This window comes from Teleopsis dalmanni, chromosome X, assembly GCF_002237135.1.
Source record: "Teleopsis dalmanni isolate 2A chromosome X, ASM223713v2, whole genome shotgun sequence".
NCBI lineage: Eukaryota > Metazoa > Arthropoda > Insecta > Diptera > Diopsidae > Teleopsis > Teleopsis dalmanni.
The window spans coordinates 12,076,522-12,099,150 of record NC_051848.1 but is presented as its reverse complement, the minus strand read 5'-3'; the positions used below and the strand labels follow the sequence as shown (position 1 = coordinate 12,099,150).

Sequence of the window (22,629 nt, the reverse complement as noted above, 5' to 3'; positions counted from 1 at the left end):
GGAGGTGCATCGTCTTAAAGGAAATGCAACCACCAAACATTTGTTCACCTTTTTTTGAAAATATGTCAGAAACAGTTTTCTCAAACTGTCAACATGTCATGAAAAGGTTTTATTTAGGGTATGTATTAATTTGCATTTGGAACATATTTGGAACTCATTCTAACCACGTTGGAACTCATTTATACAGAATGAGTTCCGCTTGAGATTTTGTATGCAAAAATGAATCATCATTTTTGATTTTTGACCAAAATGAACCATTTAAGTCCAGTGTAAATGCCATATAATAACAATTAATTTTGAAAAATATGATGTAAAACAGATTTAATTATTTATTTTTAATATTATTTTAAAATGCGAATAATAAGACTTATTAGTTGATTTTTATTTTTTTAACGATTACTGTTACTGTCCCTGTTATTTACCCAAGTATCCTGTTCAAACTGCAATTATTTATTGTAATAAGAAAAAAGTATTGCAAATACTCAAGAAATAAATATACATATAACCTCGTCATTTAACTATTTTAGTTATTTGTTTACCTTCTGTAAATTCAACACAAATTGTCTTCAAAATATAATATCGAAAAATAAAATAATTACTGCTTTTTATGCTTCGAGTTTACTTATTTTTAAATAAATTTTTTTTATGAATATTCTTAAGATTGTTATCAATTAATCAAAGAGATGCATTTTATTTATTATGAATTAATTACTTATTTTCATTTATTTTCTATTTCTTATTTTCACTGAAATCAATGAAAAATTTAACAAGTATGGCAAATGTCAAAAACAGATTTTAATATTATTTAGGTCTGTCACAAATACTTTGAGTATGTTCAGTGCTTAATTCTTACAAAATTCATATAGAACCTTGCGCTTAAATGGCAATACATCTAGTACTGCAAAATCTGCAATAACAATTGTATGTCACCTCGTTACGATTCGTTTCTTTATTAATGCTATTAGTTATAATTAATTATGCCACTTGAACGAGTAATAAGTGCTATAAGTTTCTACATTTAAAAATATTTATTAAATAAAATTGCTAACTGAAATTATTAAATAATTGTTTGTGGTTTTCAACTCAGTGATAATTTTGAATGTGGAACTTGAAGTGATGCCACTTTGGCCAAATGTCAATCCTAGATATTAAAAAAATTGAATTATTAGTTGTAACATTAATAACAAGTCATAAGTACTCATAATTAATTTATAATGGAAGAGAATTTTTTTACATGTAGTTAATATTTTAGTTTGTTTTTAATATTGTAATTTTATTTACTTTTTATGCGGCAAGTTGAGTGCGTTATCTAGTTGAAGATAGTTAGCTACTATACAATCTTTTCTTTTTTCTTTAAATAATCTTCCATCAATCATTGTGAAAATTTTCCTTAAATTTTATTTTTTAAAATAATATTGTGGATTAATAAAGAAATGAATTTTAATTTCGCTAGGAAGTTATAGGATTTATTTCAAACAGTCAATAAATGTATAAACAGTAATGAACAGAAAAAAATAGTAACTAGAAAACAAGAGAAAACGTAAAGCTGAAAAAAATGTAGTATGTGTAAAATATTTCATTACTGACAAAACAAAAAGCAATTTAAGAAAGTACACATATAACACATTTCTGTTTGAATATTTGTAACAAAGACTATATTTTAGAGGTGTTTTAATTAAAGAAATTCGTTGTTATTCTGTCTTTTGTTATATAAAAATTGAACCAAATCTGCAATTAAAAATCTTACGCCCTGTGGGTGACGCTCTTTATTAAACGCCTTGGATTTAACGTGTTTCAGAACTATAAATAAATTAAAACAGTTTTATATATTTTTAAATTACATTTTCTATGAAAAGTGTATATTTTGTACTTTTAAATCATACCTAAACTACTTTAATATCGTTGTCAAAAAGTGAGAAATATTGTCGTCAACTACAAACCATGAGTTCAAGGAGCACAGCTCCCAAAAAGGAAGGAAAGATGCGTATTCGCGCCTTTCCGGTAAGTTATTTAATATGTTTATAATGAATTACTAAGTATTTTTACTTATATACATTTGTAAAATTAATTTGTTTTCGAATCAATTAACTAATTTATGCATATTCGGCTTAAGTGCAGATATTCGCAATACATATAAGTATGGCGGTGTCTTGCAAAAAATCGCTGATACAACATCTATGTCACATATTTTAGTATATTCTTAAAACTTACTCGTATTATGTCTACAAAAATTTAGTTTTTCTAAATATGAATATTTCTTTGTTGAGACACACAGTGCTTTTAAAACAATATGAAATATTGCAATATCTAAAAGGTAATCATATTGGGTCACAACCATTATTAATTATTTATAATTGCCAAAAGGACGATTTTAAAAAATTAGTTATATAAACTAAATAACTAAATATAACTAAATATGTAATATAAAAAAAAATGTCCAACATGTCCTTTAATTGTAAATTGGTAGATACATGTTCTATTACATTACATGTTTTTATCCATTATCGTAACATCCATTATCTGTGAAAGACATTTAGACAGTCTTTTTTTAATTCTTAGTTCAGTCTTTTCTAATAAAAGTGGAATCTTACTGGCATGGTAAAATACACATTATATGATCTATGCCTTATATACGAACATGCATAAACCCAATATTTTATATACTAGCGCAATTGAATATATATATGCTATTCATATATATATATATATTCATATATATATGATATATATTGATATATATATCATATATATATATCTATCATATCATATATATATATATCTTCGATCCATGCACAGTTTTATGTATTAATTCATAATTAATATAGATTTACCTTAAAAAAAATTTGAATGACAGCTTAATATATATAAATTTATATCTGATTTTTAAATGTTTGTCAAATGTTACAACACTAAAAGTGCATATGAATATTTTTTATTGGAAATTTATTTTGAAAATTTGTGTATCGTTTGTTTCATCCGCTTTACATTCCTGGGGTTTTATGCTGATATGCCAAAATTAAATTTTGGTTAGAAATTGCGATATTCCCAAAAATTTGACAGAGTCAAATATGTAAATTGAGAATATTGCAAACATTTTAAACTAACTTTCTTGAAATTAATTGAAATGTCTACCGAAAATATATTATCTATTGACGGAAACGTCAGAAAACGTCGATCTAGCACTGATCAACATTACAATTGTGTACCTGAGATAAAATGTTCCAAAACTGTAGATGAAAATTTGGATAATAAACCAAGTACTTCGAAGAGTTACGAAGATTCGAAACTTCCCACGCTTGATGAAATAAATCAGAAATATCCATTATGGAGACCCGAGTATAATAAGTATACTAATGTTAGAATCAATTTGATTTTCATTTTTTTAAATAATTAATATTTGGTTTGAGTAAATTTAAAATTTATAATACTATATAATTCATTGCAGGCCTCTATGGATGAGAAATATGTAGAGACGATTTGGGCGAGTCTAAAGAATGCCATCCAGGAAATACAAAAAAAGAACAACTCAGGGCTCTCGTTCGAACAATTATATAGAAACGCATATAATATGGTTCTTCACAAACATGGAAATCGTTTATATTTTGGGCTACGAGAAGTTGTGTCTGAACACTTAGAGCAAAAAGTACGTCAGGAAGTATTAGAAAGTCTGCACAACAATTTTTTGCCTAAACTCAATCAAGCTTGGAATGATCATCAAACCTCAATGGTAATGATACGTGATATACTTATGTACATGGATCGTGTCTATGTCCAACAGCGTGAGGTAGATAATGTTTATAACTTGGGGTTAATCTTATTTAGAGATCAAGTAAGTTATTTTTTAAAATAAGTAAAACAACAATTCAAAGCTCCATTTCTGGAATAGATTGTGCGATACACGGAAATACAAAAAGCTTTACGTGAAACATTACTAGATATGGTAATGGATGAGAGAAGCGGTGAAGCGATAAATCATTTAGCGATAAAAAATGCCTGCCAAATGCTTATGTCATTGGGAATCAATACTCGTTCCGTATATGAGGATGATTTTGAAAAACCTTTTCTAGCACAATCAGCCTCATTTTATAAATTTGAATCGCAAAAATTTCTTGCAGAGAATAATGCAGGAGTGTATATCAAAAAAGTTGAGGTACGTATAGAAGATGACATTTCTTCAGAATCATTCTAAGAACACACAATTTTTAAATAGGCCCGCATACAAGAAGAATCAGCTCGTGCTGCTCTTTACCTGGACAAAGACACTGAGCCACGTATTGTAAAAGTAGTCGAAGATGAACTTATTAAGAAACATATGCGAACCATAGTTGAAATGGAAAATTCTGGTGTTGTATATATGATAAAAAATTCAAAAACTGAGGATCTTGCGTGCACTTATAAGTTATTCTCCCGTCTCAAAGAGGAAGGTCTTAAAGTTATCGCTGATACAATGTCAGCATATTTACGTGAGCAAGGACGAATGTTAGTAAAAGAAGAGGAAACGGATAATACAAACCCAATAACATTTGTTCAAAACCTCTTAGACTTAAAAGACCGATTTGATCAATTTCTACATCATTCATTTAATAACGATAGAATTTTTAAAAATGTTATTTCTTCCGATTTCGAACATTTTCTTAATTTAAATACGAAATCACCAGAGTACTTGTCGCTTTTCATTGATGACAAACTTAAAAAGGGTGGTAAAGGAGTAAGTAATGTTGAAAACCCAATTTAAATAAAATATTAAATATAATTTATTAATTTAGATGAGCGAGCAAGAAATCGAGACAGTATTGGATAAAACAATGGTATTATTCCGGTTTTTATTAGAGAAAGATGTTTTCGAGCGTTATTATAAAACACATTTAGCGAAACGGTTACTTCTAAACAAATCAGTCTCCGATGATTTCGAGAAAAACATGATTTCCAAACTAAAGGTATAGAAACTTAAATATTGTTTATAAACATAATCAACTGTTAGAAATTTATAGACTGAATGTGGTTGTCAATTTACTTCGAAATTGGAGGGAATGTTCAAGGATATGTCTGTATCTAACACTATAATGGAAGAATTTAAGAGTTATGTAAATAATAATAATTTATCACTATCCGGGGTCGAATTAACAGTGCGTATATTAACGACGGGATTTTGGCCAACACAGGTAAATTCCCTATATTATATGTAAATATTTATTACCTTTTTATGTTGTTATGCCAATAATGAAAAATTATAAAAAAAAACTGATTGCGCCATCCTCCCTTGTATGTATTGGTAAAGTCACTTGTGACGTCATGTGATATTGCGTTTTTATTGATCGAAACCAATGTGTTGGTTTGTTCACAATTCCCGCCGCATACATCATGTTGTCAAGTTTTCTGTTTACATATTTTTACTTTGTTTTGTAGTTTATTTATGTTATATTTAGAATTGCATGACAACTTACACTTTGAAATAGTAAAATTTGTAAAATCCATCAAAATATATAAAAAAAATATTTTAGAGTTCTCGCGCTACCTTTTTTTATCAAAATTGTGGAATTAAATTTTTGAGATTATTTGACTTACATTTAAACTGCAATTTCTTTTTAATAATTATCTACAATTACTCGTGAACAACGTAGTTCCTGTTAAAAACTAATTTTGAATTATATTTTTAAATAATAGAAATATTTATTTGAATATGATATGATAACCGTATAAAAAAATTTGGCTATCACGTTATTTCATTTGTGATATGATCTATTGGTACTTCGTTCGAATGTTACAATTTGGTATTTAATCATTATTGGCATATACTATTAAAATAAAAATATTCTAAACTAACTTATCTTCAATCTGATGCAAAACTACTGCCTGCGCACATCTGTTCCATGTGCATATTCTGATTTTTCCTGGTTTTTAACATCGAATGGTTAAATCATCAATACTATCGAATGGTTTCGTAAAGTAGATTCAGCTCAAAATGGCTGAAATTTGTAAATGTTCAATTAAGGATTCATCGAAAACTTTAAAAGATTCAAAACTTTAAGATTATAGTTATAAATAACCAGCTAACGCATACCCAAGCTGGGCAAATCCACTTTGTTACACTACCCAAACCAGTTTTTTAGGGATACCACATTGTATACTCAATGCTCAATGTCTAATTTCGCGCATTAGTTGATCAGTTCGCTAGGGTTGTGAAATACTATAGCTGCGTTGCAGGTTTTCAGGTCTTTTTGCTAGAGCTAAGTTTTGATAGTTTATTTAAATAATAAACTTAAATTTTCAAAATTTTAGCAATAATATAATTTTCAAAAGTGCTTCTAAATAATATATATTACTATTAGTGTTAACTTAAATGAATAAGAAATAAAACATATGAGAACGTTAAATATTTCAGACATCTACTCCAAACTGTAATATACCGGTGGCACCTAGGGAAGCATTTGAATGTTTCAAGAAATTTTACTTAGATAAACATTCGGGCAGACAGTTGACACTACAGCCTCAAATGGGTAAGCATTACATTGTAAATATTACATAAAAGCTTAAAGGATAACACAGTTATTTTTAATTGCAGGTACTGCTTACATAAATGCTGTTTTTTATGGACGAAAAAATGATACAGAGAAGGATAAAGATGGTCCTAGCTCTAGCGTTATGTCTTCAACAACAAATTTTCAGGTGCCAACCACAACCAGAAAGCATATACTACAAGTTTCAACGTATCAGGTTAATCATTTAAAAATATCATAATATAAAATGAAATAGTATTTATAAACTTTTAATTCATTTACTACAGATGTGTGTACTAATGCTCTATAATAATCGAGAGGTGCTTACCTATGAAGACATTCAACAAGAAACAGACATACCTGAAAAAGAGTTAGTACGGGCATTACAATCTTTGTCTATGGGAAAACCAGCACAGCGCCTACTTGTACGGAATTCAAAAACTAAAACGAAAGACATTGATCCCACTGATGAGTTTTATGTAAATGATGCCTTCGTATCCAAATTTACCAGGTACTTGAACTTGATTCATATATAATTTAAAAAGGAAAGCACTGAATGTGATGTATACATGTTTAAAAACTATTTAGTTATTATAATTGTAGTTTCTTTGGTGTTAGACCTATATGAACATTCATTACTTTTGATAAGTTTCATATGTTTAGTTTAAAATAATTTATATTTTATGTAGATCACTGTTTGTGCCATAAACAAAAATAATGTGGTTGTCTGTAAATTAGTTTTGTTTGTATTCAATATTGTAAGTAACTATGTTTTCCAGGATATATATCATGATGATATTATAAATATAATTATTCACTTAACCTGTAATTACTTGTGTACTTGGTTGGTATTTTTCTTTTATCTAGTTTCTATATTCCTAGTGCAGCATATCGATTGTTATGTTCTCACTCTATTGTTCATATTGACTGCTTACTGGAAAACATTATATAATTTAATTTGCGTATTGGACGCCATTGATACATTGTAAACGCTAGACATATGTTGCTTAGTCATACCATTGACGACTATAAACACACGCACTAATGGAGTAGTTTGTTCGAGTTGCATACTGGCATATTCTTTAGTCCTCACCTTGCTCTTTAAAAAGGCACAAATGGAATAGTCCATCGGATTTGCATCTGGCGAATATAAAACCTATTGTTAGAACGAAGTGAAGTGTGGAGCATGATTTTATAATCATTTTTGGTTCACACGAGCTTTATGAGACGGCGCCAAGTTGGTGTCTTATTAACGTCCATGGTGTACAATCGAAATGTTTACATGCCCGCGAATCTAAAGCAACTTCCGAAAGATTTTCCCGATAATAAATTAAATTGACTTTGACATCAGGTTCTATGAAAACGATTGAAGAGCGTCCATCCGCAGTCACAGCTGCCCATACCATTACTTGAGATGGAAAATTACTTTGGGTAGCCATTTATAGTCTCAAATTTTTGGCAGTGCGTTCAGTTTAGTAAACACGATCATTTTGAGCAGTTAGAGTTTATGAATTGCTCAATGGAGAAATTTTTCTCATCAGAGAACGCAATGGAAATTCGATACGTACGTGCAAGCAAAATAACTACTTTGAACTTTCAAGTGTAATTATTTTTTGCTTTGGTGTAAGATCTTGTTCCTTTTAGAATTTGTAAGGCTTTACCTTGAGCTTATTTTGGAATATTCGTCGGATGCTTTGCTAGGATATTTTCAGTTCTTTGACCATTTGATTGCCATTACGACGTGGCTTTCGTTTAAGTCGAGCCTTCACTTTCCGAACCATTTCAGGTGATGTTGCTATTTTTTTTTTCGTTCAACAGCATAGCGTGCTTCTACCGAAATTTACAATGTTGGAACTTATTTTCTAACAATTAAGTATTTATCTTGCGATTTTGGCTATTCTACTAATCACAATAGCTAACTTAGTGTGTTAATATGTCTTAAAAAAATAGCTGCTCTACACATCCTACGATGTAAATTTCTGGATTCGCGCCTGTATATAAATATATTTAAATAATATATTAACACAATTAAAAAGAATATAAATAAAGTATTGAATTATAATTTTTTATTTATATACTAGAGTTAAAATTCAAACTGTTGCCGCAAAGGGAGAATCAGAGCCCGAACGTAAAGAAACTCGTGGTAAAGTTGATGAAGATCGTAAACATGAAATTGAAGCAGCTATCGTACGAATAATGAAAGCGAGAAAACGAATGGCGGTATGTATAAAGTATATAGTATATCTATGTGTGTATTATATGAAAATATATATTTATACATACTACAATAATTATGTTTAATATTGTACAATTCTAGCATAATCTACTCGTTTCCGATGTGACGTCTCAACTTAAGTCTAGGTTCTTACCATCACCTGTATTTATTAAGAAACGAATAGAAGGACTTATTGAACGAGAATATTTAGCAAGAACCCCAGAAGATCGAAAAGTTTACGTTTATTTAGCATAGGCTTTTATAAACGTTACTACAATTTTAAGTGCACCACCCGTCAGACACAAAATCATTACACGAACAGTTTATCTATACATCTCCCTAAATTACGTCACTGAACTTCTCAAACTAATAACCGAAATTTATGGAACTTTGTTTCCTACAGTTATAAACTTTTATTTTATATTTTACAAAAAATTTTTTTGTCTTTTTCCCTAACGTACAACTTTTTTATAAGATTCATAACTTAATTGATTTTACAATAAAAAAATAAAAATAGTAATGTGGAATGAAGTATTGGTGTGAGAGTTGTTATATATGTCTAATATATACATCCATATATATTGTTTATAAATATATGTCTATTTATATGGCTATATATCCATATGTATTGTGTATATATGTGTCTGTATGTATGTACATATATATATGTGTATATATTTGCCTATACATATATCAATATATATGTCCGTATATTTATAAATATCCACCATATGTATGTTGTAATATTTTGGCATATATGAAAAATTGTCTATACATTTCATTTACAAAACAATAGCTAGATACATGCAACAACATAAAAAAGTTTTGTTAACATATTTATCTAATCTAAATATTTATTATTTTCTCTTAAACATTTTTAAGACTGTTCTCACTCTCGGAAAATAACTGCAATAGCATGATCGTGTATACATAAAGCAGTGTAACATTTATATATTTATTTTAAATATTTCTTATAAATTAATTTTAAGAATAGAAAGCTTTCGAATTAAATGAAATTGTATATTGAATTTTTAATAAGAAATATGAAGTGCTTATTTAAATAATGCTAAAATTAATTACTTACAAATCCTTGGGCTTTGAAATACATATTTTTAAAATTTGCAAATCATAATTGAAATTTTTATATATGTAAACAAAAATTGTGTTTAAATTTCTATTTTTATTTAATTAATTTAATTAGGATAAATTTTAAAATTCGTAATATGAATACAGTTTACAGATTTGCAGGGTTGCAGGTTTAATGAAATAAGTTTTTAAAACTATAAAAAAAAACTACTGAAGCAATTGTATTTAATTTATAATCTTGCACATTTAATATTATACAAATTCAGTGCACAATGGGTACTTAAATGTTAATTTCATACTTCCGTTTTTTTTTTTTTGTTCAATTGAAAATGTTTTATGGGAGACTAAAGATGGAAATCGCTTTTCTTTTTTTTTCATATTTTTATTTTCTTCTCACAGTAGCAATAGCAGCTATACTACTAGTATTATTACTATTTGACTGCTAGTCAAATTATAATAATTAAAAAATCTTATCCGTATTTATCTGATGCGAACATAAAACTAAGAATTTTCATGTTTATAATTTTTAAAACCAATTCCCTTGCCTTATATTACCATTTGATTTTAGTTGCACAATTCTTATATTAAATCAACATACATCCTTACTTTTTCTGTCTTAAAATTACTTGTTGCCATTATGAATATATGTTTGGTTTGGTTCTTCATTTCACTGGCAAGCAGTTATTGCTTAACTTATATACATATGTATATTATATATATTGTATATATTATACATATTATATATATTATATATATTATATATATTATATATATTATATATATTATATATATTATATATATTATATATATTATATATATTATATATATTATATATATTATATATATTATATATATTATATATATTATATATATAATATATATTATATATATTATATATTTTATATATATTGTATATATTATATTTATTATATTTATTATATATATTATATAAGTTATCTTAAAATAACCAAGAATAGAACGTGCAAGAACGTGAAAGAAGAAGAATAAAATAATAACAATTGACAAATGAAAAAATTTTGTTAGGCTTATAAATTTTTATGAAAAACCTGAAACATTTTCAATGACTGACTTTATTAATTTGATTAAGAATTTTTGTTGATTTGTTGTTCACTACTTGCCACTCCCTAAGTGATATGAGATAAAAATAAAAACGAATTATTTCTAAATTCTATATCAAAATATAAGTGCCATTTGCACTGAAAAACGTAGAGTCCATAGAGTAATGAAAAAAAGCTTATTAAATTGAACCCGAAAGACGGCAAATATAAGACGCATGATTGAATGTAAAAATAATGTGAAAGATGATAAAAATTATATTTTGAGATAAGTTAAATTATTCGGTTTACATTAAATAAAAATGAATGAATACACCATTGATAATATTCGTTGAAAAGTTTTTAAAACCATTGACTTTTTCCTATTTTAATTATTTTCGATAATACAGTGAAAACTTTATTAACCGAACATCGGCAGTAGTAGCAGTTACATCCGATTGAGAGAGTTGCCCATTTAAAAGAACGTACCTTATATGAAAAGTGAAAATTGAGACTAGCAAAATAACACGGTTAAGAGAGATGTCTCTTCCTCGGAGCGACCGTTTAATAGAGCTCTCACTATAGATACTTCTACAGGCAGTAATCTTTTTACTGTAAAATAATTACTAATGTATTTCAAATATCTAAGAGTTCAGCAATACATTTTTGTTTGTTGATTTAGATATTATTCTTTCTACTTTAGCTCATTGCAATAGTAATGTAAATACATTAACGAAAAGTACTCTTCACTACTTTTGCTTTATTATACTAAAAAGTTGAATGATTCAACCAATCTCTATTAATAAGATAATTCCTCCTGAAGAATCACTGTCACATATTCATACTGAAATTATCAGGACTTCGGGCTGGTAAATTTTTGGCATTTCGATTTAATTAAAACAAATACATGGATGCGATCTGATAAATATATCAGTTTTTTTTCGGTTTTGAGTTCAGTTTCATGTGAATATTTTTTACGTATATACTGTTATAACTATTTGTCATTAAACTATTTATACCCATATATAGGAACGTACCGAACTGTACAATGTTAAACCGATATTTTTTAGTCTGGTTCCAGTTCGGTAAAGGCATAGGTGATTTCTGTTTTCGATTCAGTCTCGGTTTGAAACTGTGCAAATTATAGTTATATATATATGTCTTAGAAAAATTAAATATTTTTTATGATATAATAATAATTTGAACAATGTTGCTCTTTATATATAACATCGCGCTCGGTGTGCGAGGTATTTTAACTGCGAATTGAGTATTTAGGTGAAAATAAATTTATATAACAGAGGTATCTATATATTCTTGTCTTTATAAATCTTTCAGTCTTAGCTCTTTCCACATGAATTAATTAATTAGGTGAGCTAAGATCATACCACACCTTGTAATCCACTCAAACTACTCTAAAGGTCTCTTCCGGTTACGAGAACCACAGCTAAGAATATAGCAACGTATTGAGTTTTTGTTCAAAATGCAAACGATAAATTTATATTTTAATATCGTTTTTTTGTACAAAAGACAAAGTCAAAGAAATATGTTAAGATGCTTTCTACAGAATTCTTAAAGTTAATTTTTAGAGAAAAAAGATTCGGACATAAGAATTTCAATTTAAGACATTAAGTTAAAGTTTTTAGTAAATAATTGTAAGTTCATGCTAAAAAAATTGTTATTAAATAATGTTTTTAAATATAATTTAATTATGTATAGATTATGTTAATGTTTCGAGAATAAGTTAATGATTTTATTTGAGATAGTTATTATTATTTGCTTTAAAAGGTTCTATTGAAGTATAATATTGGAGATATATTAACATAATTAATTTTATAACTGATATTTGAGGATTTATATGTGTACGATGTGGTATCTAAAAAGCTAGAAAAAGAATAGATCCTTAGTTATGATTCAATGAATAGATTTGAGATTTTCATTATTCTATTGTAACATAATTTTGTAATCTTCAATAACAGATATATTAATACTATAAGCGAATAAATTTTTTAAAAAATAACTTCATTTGGTATTCTAATTATTTTGTTTCATATAATATTATTATTATAATTTAAGCTTGTTGCGTCGTATGATTTCGTTTTATATTTAGATAATGACATGTATTTCTAAGCTTACAGCCTCACAACCTTTCACCTCTCCCAAATAGAGACTAGAAACATATATTGCAATGATTTACTACAATAACAATAGCAGTTGCTGGAAATTAAATAATGAAAAAATATAATGCATAAGGAGAGCAATCAGAATATATAAAAGCGAATCAGAGAAGATATATACCAGCTGAAAAGCAGAGTCATTCGGTTTGTCAGACGACCAAGTGCTACTGACCTGCTCTAACAGAGACTTAAGAATCAAGTTTATTGCTTGCGTTACAACAACAACTAAATATATATTTTTTTTAATATTGTATTATGGTATATGTGGCGTCGATGACAGTAGAGATGTATTAGAGTTAATGATGCATCATAAAATTGTTCTTGAAATAGTTTTTTATTTAAATTATATTATATTATTAAATTTGAGTAGTGTATATAACTATTTTAATAGATTAGAATAATAATTTCCATTTCAAATCAAAATGAAGTTGTAAGGATGGAAATTTGTGTCAATTTCCAATCTGTAAAAACTGAATAACACAGTACTACTTCTATCTGCATAATGGTTAATAATAATTGTTGGAGATATCTGAAAAAAAAAATTGGTTAATTTTTATAATTGATTTATTACACGATAAAAACACTAGCACCGGCACTAACAAAGCGGTTTTTATAAAATCAAAACAAAGCAAATAAACTAGAAACGCCAGAATGCAATGAAGCTTTTGTGCAAAAGTGTTAAATTCAATAAATTCAAAATTCAATAAAGATCAACTCAAAGTTATGTATACGTTACACAAAAGTTTCAAGCGGATGCATTTAAAAGACAGCACATTTCGCAGAAAAGTTAGTGAACCCCTTATTGGCCAACGTGCTGATCTAGTTGGGTCCTTTAAGACCTCTGACTTAGAACTAAAAATCAATGACACTCCCATTCAACTTGTTGACAAGCTAAGATATCTATTCACTCCTAAGCATAACTTCATCTCTCATGTGAGTTATGTCATTCAAGATGCCACCGCAAGACAAAGACTATAAAAGTGCACTTCGTCCGCATAATAAGCTTAGTAGCAAGGTAAAAGTACTTTGCTATAAGCAACTTATCCGAGCCCTACTTTCATACGCCTTCTTCATCTAGTCCGGAATTACTTTCCACTAGATGGAACTAATCAGGCTCTTTGAAAGAAAAGTTTTTCGGATTGTGTGAATCTTTCGTCCTTAACTCTGCTAAAATGACTCGTATATTTTAAGATATTTTACTCGAGGCCGAAACCTCGAATACGTTCTACAGGTAGATCCCCTTCTAACAATGCTGCTTGAGACTATGAGGCAATTCCTAGCTAACTATCTTGAGGAAGAACTTGTCGTTCTTCTACTTATTCCGCTCTGTAATCGTGGTTTTCGTGGTCCTGAGTATAGGATTTATTCATAACTAGACCTCCCTCGCAATTTTACGCAAACTCCACCCCCTTTATCAATATTACTAACTCTCCTAACTAAATACGTCCATCTTCAGCTTTAATAAATTTAGCTTGCTAAGCACTAAGCCCTTCTGCTCTCCTTCTACTCTTGATTGCTGGAATGGGGGTTAAGAGGCCTATCCTACTATTCGTAAGAGGCGGCTTTAGTGGATTCAAGTCTCACATTGTGGTTTTTGATGCTTTCCGCCTTCAGCAAAAAAAAAAAAAGAAGAAAAGAACTGGTGAAAGTATCGATGTATTATCGATATTTTAGAATCAACCATCGATGCCACTACGATACCAAGTAAATGCATTTTTGTGCATTACATGTCATAGGAAAATCATCGATGATTTATTGATACCTAGTCATACTTAAAAGCATTATAACGGTGGTGGTTTTTTGATGTAAACGAAGATGTGAAGGAGTAATATAATTGTGTGGTGGAATCAAAATTGTTTTGTGGCGCAGTTTTTATAGCTACCACAATGCATCAAAATGTATTAATAAATTAAAAAATATTCAAATTCAAATTAGTCATTTATATTTGTGAAGAATAAATGTATATATATTTATTTTGAAATAATAAATTAATATTACAAACTATATAAAAAAGTTGTATAAATTCATGATTGATTAAATAAAAAAAAAATTGACTTAAAATTAAAATAAAAATTAGTTACAAAGGATTCATACATAATCCCTATAATTGATGTGTACAGATTTTATTATTGTTATATTTATTTAAAAATGATAATTAAATTATTATTATAATTGAAAAGAAAGAGAAAAACAGATAATGTCTTTAATAAAAGTAAAAGAAGAAAAATGATAAGTAATAGAAAAATAAAAGTATTAAAAACAAATTTTGTAAAATTATTTCAAAATAAATAATAAGTAATAACTATATGAAACAGAAATACGAATATTGAAACAAAATAATTATTGGATATAAAAATATCACGTTAAGTTGCTTCTTTTTAAAGTTCCATCCGCTTTTGAAGATACTTTTTTTATACATTTTTAATTTGCAATTCCGAAAACCTTTCCTGAATGCATTTTCGAGGTCAGTATAGCTATTTACGTCATTCTTAAATGCTTCTGAAAATTGAACATAATTTAAACTAGTAGGACGTTATAATTTTTTATTGTAAATATAATAAAAAAGCGGATGCATATTACCAAAAACAAAGTTATTGATACAATTTGTGGGAGATACAAGCTGAACACCACCATTTATATGTTATAAGCATTCACTTCATCTAAAAGTTCAATGTGCGGGTCTTGTTCATAATTTATCTACGCATGCTATTTCGCAATCAAGTGGTGCATATGTCTTTTGGAAATACCACAAATTCATTTTTGGATTTTATTTACACTTTTTTATATAATTTAATTAAATATACAAATTAAAACACTGATTAATATTAATCATGAATATTTAACAGATTGTTTAATGTTTGTTTTTGAAAACACAACGATTTTCAAAACAGCTACTGCAGCTGTAAATATTTTGCTTAGCATCTGTTGTCGTTGCCAACAAAATATTCTCTATAGAAATAAATATTAATGCACAAGTGCATTAAGATATATTAGTTTATAAATAATATTACTATTTATGAATATTCAACTATTATTATATGACTTTAAATAAATGTTATAACGTAAAATACCAATAAAATATATAAAATAAAATTATATTAAATTAATAAATAAATAAATCCATAGTTGTAGTTCCATCAAATATAAAGAAAAAATATGCGATATTTCTAGAATGGCAATACCACTACTTTGTGTTGAACACACACAAATATTTTACAAAATATTCGGGTGAAATATAGCATAAAGCAACAAAGTCCGCACATTGATTCTTCGAAGCTGACTAAAGCATCGATACCACTATAAACTATTGAGAATAAATATAAAATATTGTCTGACACAGCGGCGGTTTTAAGTCTAAGTCTATACTATATAAAATATATACATTTATGTATATAATTGTTTACAAATATGAAGGCAGTTTTAAGTCAATGTACTTGAACACTATTATATGTATATGTATATATACAATATTTAAAAAAAATATATTTTGCAAATCCGTTTTTCCAAAAGGTAGATCAAACACAGAAAGGATCATAGCAAAAACCGGCATTGTCAACGTTTACCCAACAACAGTATCCGATAAGTACAAGACAAGGGGCGTGAATTTTAAAGGACCCAAACTGGCATCATCAGCGTAGTCACCAAGATATACATATATGACATATCACATCTACATCGAATTGAATCAAATTTTTTTTTAAATATAATTTTTAAATCTAATAACAACATAATTTTTAATAAACTTTTCTCTTTTAAATTTAACATAACTTGAGAAGTTCTGTCCTCGCGAATAAAAATTTATTACAGCGACTTTGGACAAAAACTGAGGATGCCCCAACAAAGATTATAATGAACCGAAAAATCCGTGTCGTTGCAAAGTAGCTATTGTGAAGAATAAAACTAAAGTTGAGTAACGACAAATTATATATAAAATATATCAGTGTGTTTACACTAACGCAATTAACGTAGCGAATACCTAGCAAATAGCATCATTTTTAATATAAAAAATATATATTTATATTCAAAAAAATGTGATGATGAGATAATGTAGTATAAGAAAGATATTAATAAACGAGAGTCGTTATAATATATAAAAAAATATAATATATTTATATATATATATACATATATATGCTTATATATAAATATATATATAATAATTATTTCATCTTCTCGCGCAAATTTTGGTTACTTGTCATTGGTTTGAAAATTGCATAGATAGGAATAGGAATAAGCGGGGTACTAGCTCCCAACGGAATGGACCACTGCGACCATGGTTGATATTTTGTGCTGAGACAGACCCTAATCGAACAGAAGACAATCCGCCTTCCGAATGAAAGCTAGAATGTTGGCCGTTGAGGACCTCCTAACGCTAGAAGGAAATTGCATAGATATGTATGTGGATTTTTGGTATTGAATAGCAAATTTGCCTCTTTTCTTAATAAAATTTCGGACTTATTGAAAAACTTATTGCAAAGGAAATTCAATACTATTCATCATTACTTTAAGCGAAATATCGATTTTTGTTTTTCACCACCTTAACAATTTCAGGAAATGATTTCTCCGATTTAACAATTATTTCTTAAGATTCGTAAGCAAAATAATGATAACTTTTAATTTTGTTAACAAATGTATTAAGTAAATTTTAAATATTTATATCATCCCCTTTACTTTTACCACCGTAGTTTCAGTTTAAGAAATACAGCTGAAATGGTTATTTAGATGTGGTCTTAAGGTCGCTCTGCGATTACGCCATTATATCAAATATTGTAGAAAAGCATTGTTTTTTAATGTGTTTTAAATTTAAGAATTAAATAAAATTAAGACAACCTGTTTAGTTTTTTCACGTTTTTATCATTGGTAAACATGTTAGGACACTCACATCTTGCTTGAAGCAAGATTTATAATGTTTTTTAGAAAGTCTCACAAATGTTTATTACATTCACAACATTTCCATGAAATAGTATCATCGCCAAAGGCTATCTCTAATTTAATTGCTTTGTTAGACGAAATAGCTTTACTAACACAAAAGCTTAAACAAAAAATTGCCAATCACACTTATATATCTCTTACTTATTCATGTGATAAACATACAGTTATGACGTACCCTTGATCTGTCACAACTTATGCATAAAAAAAATTCGACTCGATAAAAAGGTTTTTTTTTTGTTTATTTATCTATTTAATTATTAGAATATAAAGTATAATATTTTACATATTTTCATTTTTACATCTTCATTTTTCTTCTTTATATTAATTTAATTTAATTTTACTTATATTTATATATTTAATTTAACTTAATATCAAACTACAGATGAAGCTAATCAGCCTGTTACCAAAAATTTTAAACCGCCTCCAATCTACTTGCGAGAACGCAGCTCAAATAACCTAGTTGCAAATCTGGCACGTCTGATTGGAAATAATACGTTTCATATTGTTCCTATAAGTAGGGCAATATACACGAAACCAAAATCCAAATCGACTCTGAAAACAAATTTAGGGTCATAACCAAATATTTCGAAGACAACAAAAAAATTACTACACATACCAACTAAAGAGTAGTAAAGACCTTGTTGTCGTTATTAAAGGTATTGAATCAGATGTAGAACCCATTGAGATAACAAATGCCCTAAGCGAAAAAGGCTTTAGCGCTATAGCAGTTATAAATATTGCTAACAAAGATAAAATCCAACAACCTATGTTTAAAGTTGAATTTCACCCGGAAACTTCTAAGCTTAAAAAAATGAGAGCCATCTCATTTACAACCTAAAGTATTTACTTCACCGCAATTAACGTTGAGGAGCCCAACAAAAGAAATGGTCTAGTGCAATGCACAAACTGCTAAGAGTATGGCCATACTAAGTCATATTGCACTCTTCGAACAGTGTGCGTAGCTTGTGGCGAGCTTCACCATAACATAGTTCCGAATGCGATAAAAAATCAATAAAGGACACCAAAACCTAAAAATGTAGCAACTGCAGTGGAAATCACACTGCAAACTACAGAGGCTGTCCTATTTATAGGACATCCTACAAGAAGCAACCCCATTAAATTAGTTGAAGTACCCCAACCTTTAACTTCTAAGTCTGTTACACCAGGTGTTTCATATGCTGATGTCGTTAAATCTGACAATCAACAAGGCCCTCCAGTTCAAAGTAATAGTTTGGAAATCATGATTTCCAGTCTCACCCAGAGCTTAAATCAGTTGTACATGGAATGCAAACGGCTTAAGCCAACATAAACTTGAACTCACAAATTTCATGTCCCGAGAAAATGTGGATGTAATGCTTTGCTTAGAAACACATCTAACAAACAAAAATTTCTTTTCTATTCCTGGTTATTTATTTTATAAAACCAATCACCCAGATGGCAAAGCACATGGTGGTACAGTTATTTTGATACGAAGGCGTCTAAAACACAATTTTCTAGGTACATATGCTCATAATCATATGCAAGCCACATCAATATGCCTTAAGCACAAAGGAAAAAATTTAACTTTATCGGCAGTTTACTGTCCTCCCCGCTTCAACATTACTGAGACCCAATTTACGGATTACTTCTTAACTCTAGGTTAAAGATTTCTTGCGGCGGGAGACTACAACGCCAAGCATACGTATTGGGGTTCACGACTCTGTAATCCAAATGGAAAACAGCTCTACAATTCTATTCTAAATAGAAAAAATGCACTATACGTAAACTCTCCTGGGCAGCCAACATATTGACCTGCTGATAACTATAAAATATCAGACCTAATAGACTTCACCGTGATCAAAGGCATAAGCAAAAATTTTATCTTAACATACACAAGCTGCGATTTGTCTTCTGATCATTCTCCAGTTACATTTTGCTTACTTGATGGTCCTCAGTTAAATGACTGTTCCTATAGCCTTACAAGTCCTAGAACAAACTGGCTCAAATTTAAAAAGTACATTAAGTCACACATACACACAAATTACAAGATAAAATGTAAGTCTCAGCAACCTCGGTTTTAAATTCAATTTTGATTTCAGCAGTAGAAAACTCTACCCCCAAAGACAATAAAATTTACAGATTCAATAAAGTATTTACAAATAGTGACATAGAGAATTTAGTTTTACAAAAACGTAGATTAAGGCGAGAATTACAAAAATCTAGGTCCCCTTTAGCGAAAAACTTATTTAAGGAAGCCCAAAGGAGACTTAGTTCTGCATTAAGCAAGGAAACCAAAGTCAGGCAATATAATTATATTCAAAGCCTATGTCCAAATGGCAAAAACCATTCATCCTTGTGGAATGCTAGCAAAGGTATAAATTCCCCCATAGAATCCGATTCTCCAATAAAAAAATCTCTCGGAAACCGGGCGCGAAGTGATGAAAAAAAATCTAACATTTTTGCTGATTACCTAAAAGAGGTGTTTCAACCAAATCCTGCAACAGGACAATATGATTTTCACACTCAAAATCTACATGCACCATCTATTGACATGAATATCACGGCCAATGATCTTGTTCAAATAATCACAAACAAGTTAGATTGCAAAAAGGCACCGGGATATGATAATATCTCACCCATCATGATAAAAAACTTACCCCTTTTGGCCATACATTTTATCACAAGACTTTTTAATGCCATTATTAAATTTGGCTTTTACCCAACAGAGTGGAAAACATTCATGATTATTATGATTCATAAATCAGGTAAAGATCCCACGCTTGCCTCTTCATACAGGTCAATAAGCTTACTGCCATGCCTTTCTAAACTCTTTGAAAGAGCACTGCTTTTAAAGCTAAAACTGTTCCTTGACGTTCAAAACTTAATACCCTCCCACCAGTTTGATTTTAGGGAAAAACATGGAACTATTGAGCGAGTGAATCGTATAACGAATGAGCTCAGAGAACATCGTTCCGCGGTATTCCCCGATGTTAAACAAGCATTTGATAAAGTATGGCATAATGGACTCATGTATAAGATACGCTGTTCATTACCTGAAAATGTTCACTCAGTTTTAGAATCGTATCTGCATAATAGAAGTTTTAAAGTGAAATGTAAATCATATACTTCTAATAATATCCCAATAGAAGCTGGCGTTCCACAAGGAAGTGTTCTTGGCCCTATCTTGTATGTACTTTACACATCTGATATCTCGATAAGTAGTTTATGTTGTCACCACAACGTTTGCCGATGATACGGCAATTTTATGCCGAAACAAAAACGCTGTGTTAGCTTCAAATCAACTTCAATCTCACTTATTTCGGGTGGAGAAATGGCTGTCAAAATGGCGAATTAAAATTAATGAACTAAAATGTAGACACGTCACTTTTACCTTAAATCGGAGTACGTCTCCAATAATTTCATTAAATAACATTCCCAAACCACAAGCAGATAACATAACGTACTTAGGTATTCACCTAGATAGACGACTAACTTGGCGTAAACATATTGAAGCTAAAAAAATTCAGATGAAGCTCCAAGCCTCTAAGTTGCATTGGCTCATTAATAACAGACCTTCCCTGTGCCCAGAGTATAAAGTACTCTTGTATAACAGCATCATAAAACCAATATGGGTTTATAGTTTCCAGTTATTTGGTAATGCTAGTGCTTCAAATATTGAAATTGTACAAAGCTGAATTTGACAATATAAGAAAAAAACACAATAAAAGGCTGACAGAGCATGTTAATCCCTTATCAAGAAATCTCGCAGTTTTATCCATTACTTCCCGCCTAAAAAGAGCTGATCGTCCAGCCATTAATTAATATTCAACAACTTTAAGTAATAATCGCACCTTTCTTTTTAGTAATATGATAAAGTTGAACCACTTTCTTAAGAAACCACCTAACATTCACTCCAATGAAATTTAACCCATTAGTCTAAGTGAGGTTCGTGATATAAGGTTCACTTATTTTATTTTATTTTATTTTATTTTATTTTATTTTATTTTATTTTATTTTCCTTTATTTTATTTTATTTTATTTTATTTTATTTTATTTTATTTTATTTTATGCAATAAATGCAATGTGTAATAAATAAATGTGTGTTTAAATAAAAAAAAAAAGATAAAAAGGATATAGAGCGCGCAATTTCAAAACGTACGTTATTTTTTGATTACACCTAGTATATAAGTTTCCAGATGACGTATTAATATTAAAAATTTTAATTTAAGAAAAGGTTTTATGTAGAAAAGCTTTATTTATACGAGAGTCACTATTTACATTTTGAGCCTTGGCAACATTGGTTGTTGTCTCGTGTCGATTAGTGCACACAAATGCTCAAGAAGTACAACGGCGGCGGTTTAAAAGAAGTATATGAGTATAAGATTGTAACAGGTGCGGAATCATGGATATATGCGTATGAGACGGAACGCAAACAACAGTCGGCTGTATGGTTGTTTCAAGATGAACTCCAACAAAAGTTGTTCGCGCTCGAAGCACTTCGAAACAAATATTCGCTTGTTTTTTTAGGAAAACTGGTTTGTGTGTGTGTGTGTGTGTGTGGCAACTATACCATTGTATGGACGTAAAATGGCCAATTCCGCGTGATATACAATGGTAAATCATTTGTTTACCGAAAGTCCAACCATTCAGTGAAATATGGAAAACAAACAAGCGCCGTCGGATCATTCTCT

The 22,629-nt window shown here is 29.0% G+C and overlaps 1 protein-coding gene and 1 long non-coding RNA gene across 3 annotated transcripts; one reads left to right on the top strand and one right to left on the bottom strand.

Moving 5' to 3' along the window:
* The first annotated feature begins 1,420 nt into the window (after window positions 1-1,420).
* LOC119687050 (cullin-3) lies at window positions 1,421-9,258 on the top strand. Of its 2 annotated transcripts, none has more exons than XM_038101204.1 (11): window positions 1,421-2,001; window positions 3,446-3,829; window positions 3,887-4,150; window positions 4,211-4,708; window positions 4,767-4,937; window positions 4,992-5,162; window positions 6,383-6,497; window positions 6,563-6,714; window positions 6,785-7,008; window positions 8,579-8,717; window positions 8,815-8,967. In XM_038101204.1, the coding sequence occupies exons 1-11, from the start codon at window positions 1,942-1,944 to the stop codon at window positions 8,965-8,967; spliced, it is 2,331 nt and encodes a 776-aa protein (XP_037957132.1). In that variant the 5' UTR covers window positions 1,421-1,941. The 2 variants fall into 2 exon arrangements, with proteins under 2 accessions (XP_037957132.1, XP_037957131.1); XM_038101203.1 differs by lacking the exon at window positions 1,421-2,001 and adding an exon at window positions 2,915-3,355 and having other exon boundaries at window positions 8,815-9,258.
* A 6,182-nt stretch (window positions 9,259-15,440) lies between these two features.
* On the bottom strand, window positions 15,441-15,843 carry LOC119687049. Its single transcript, XR_005253085.1, has 2 exons — window positions 15,608-15,843; window positions 15,441-15,526 (listed from the first exon to the last, which is right to left on the bottom strand). It is a non-coding gene; the product is annotated as an uncharacterized LOC119687049 (long non-coding RNA).
* Window positions 15,844-22,629: the final 6,786 nt, after the last annotated feature.

Coding starts and splice junctions, on each gene's coding strand:
- LOC119687050 (XM_038101203.1), top strand. CDS start 3,125: ATGTCTACCGAAAATATATTATCTATTGACGGAAACGTCAGAAAACGT. Junction 3,830..3,886: donor TAATCTTATTTAGAGATCAA/GTAAGTTATTTT, acceptor TTTCTGGAATAG/ATTGTGCGATACACGGAAAT. Junction 6,498..6,562: donor GACACTACAGCCTCAAATGG/GTAAGCATTACA, acceptor TTTTAATTGCAG/GTACTGCTTACATAAATGCT.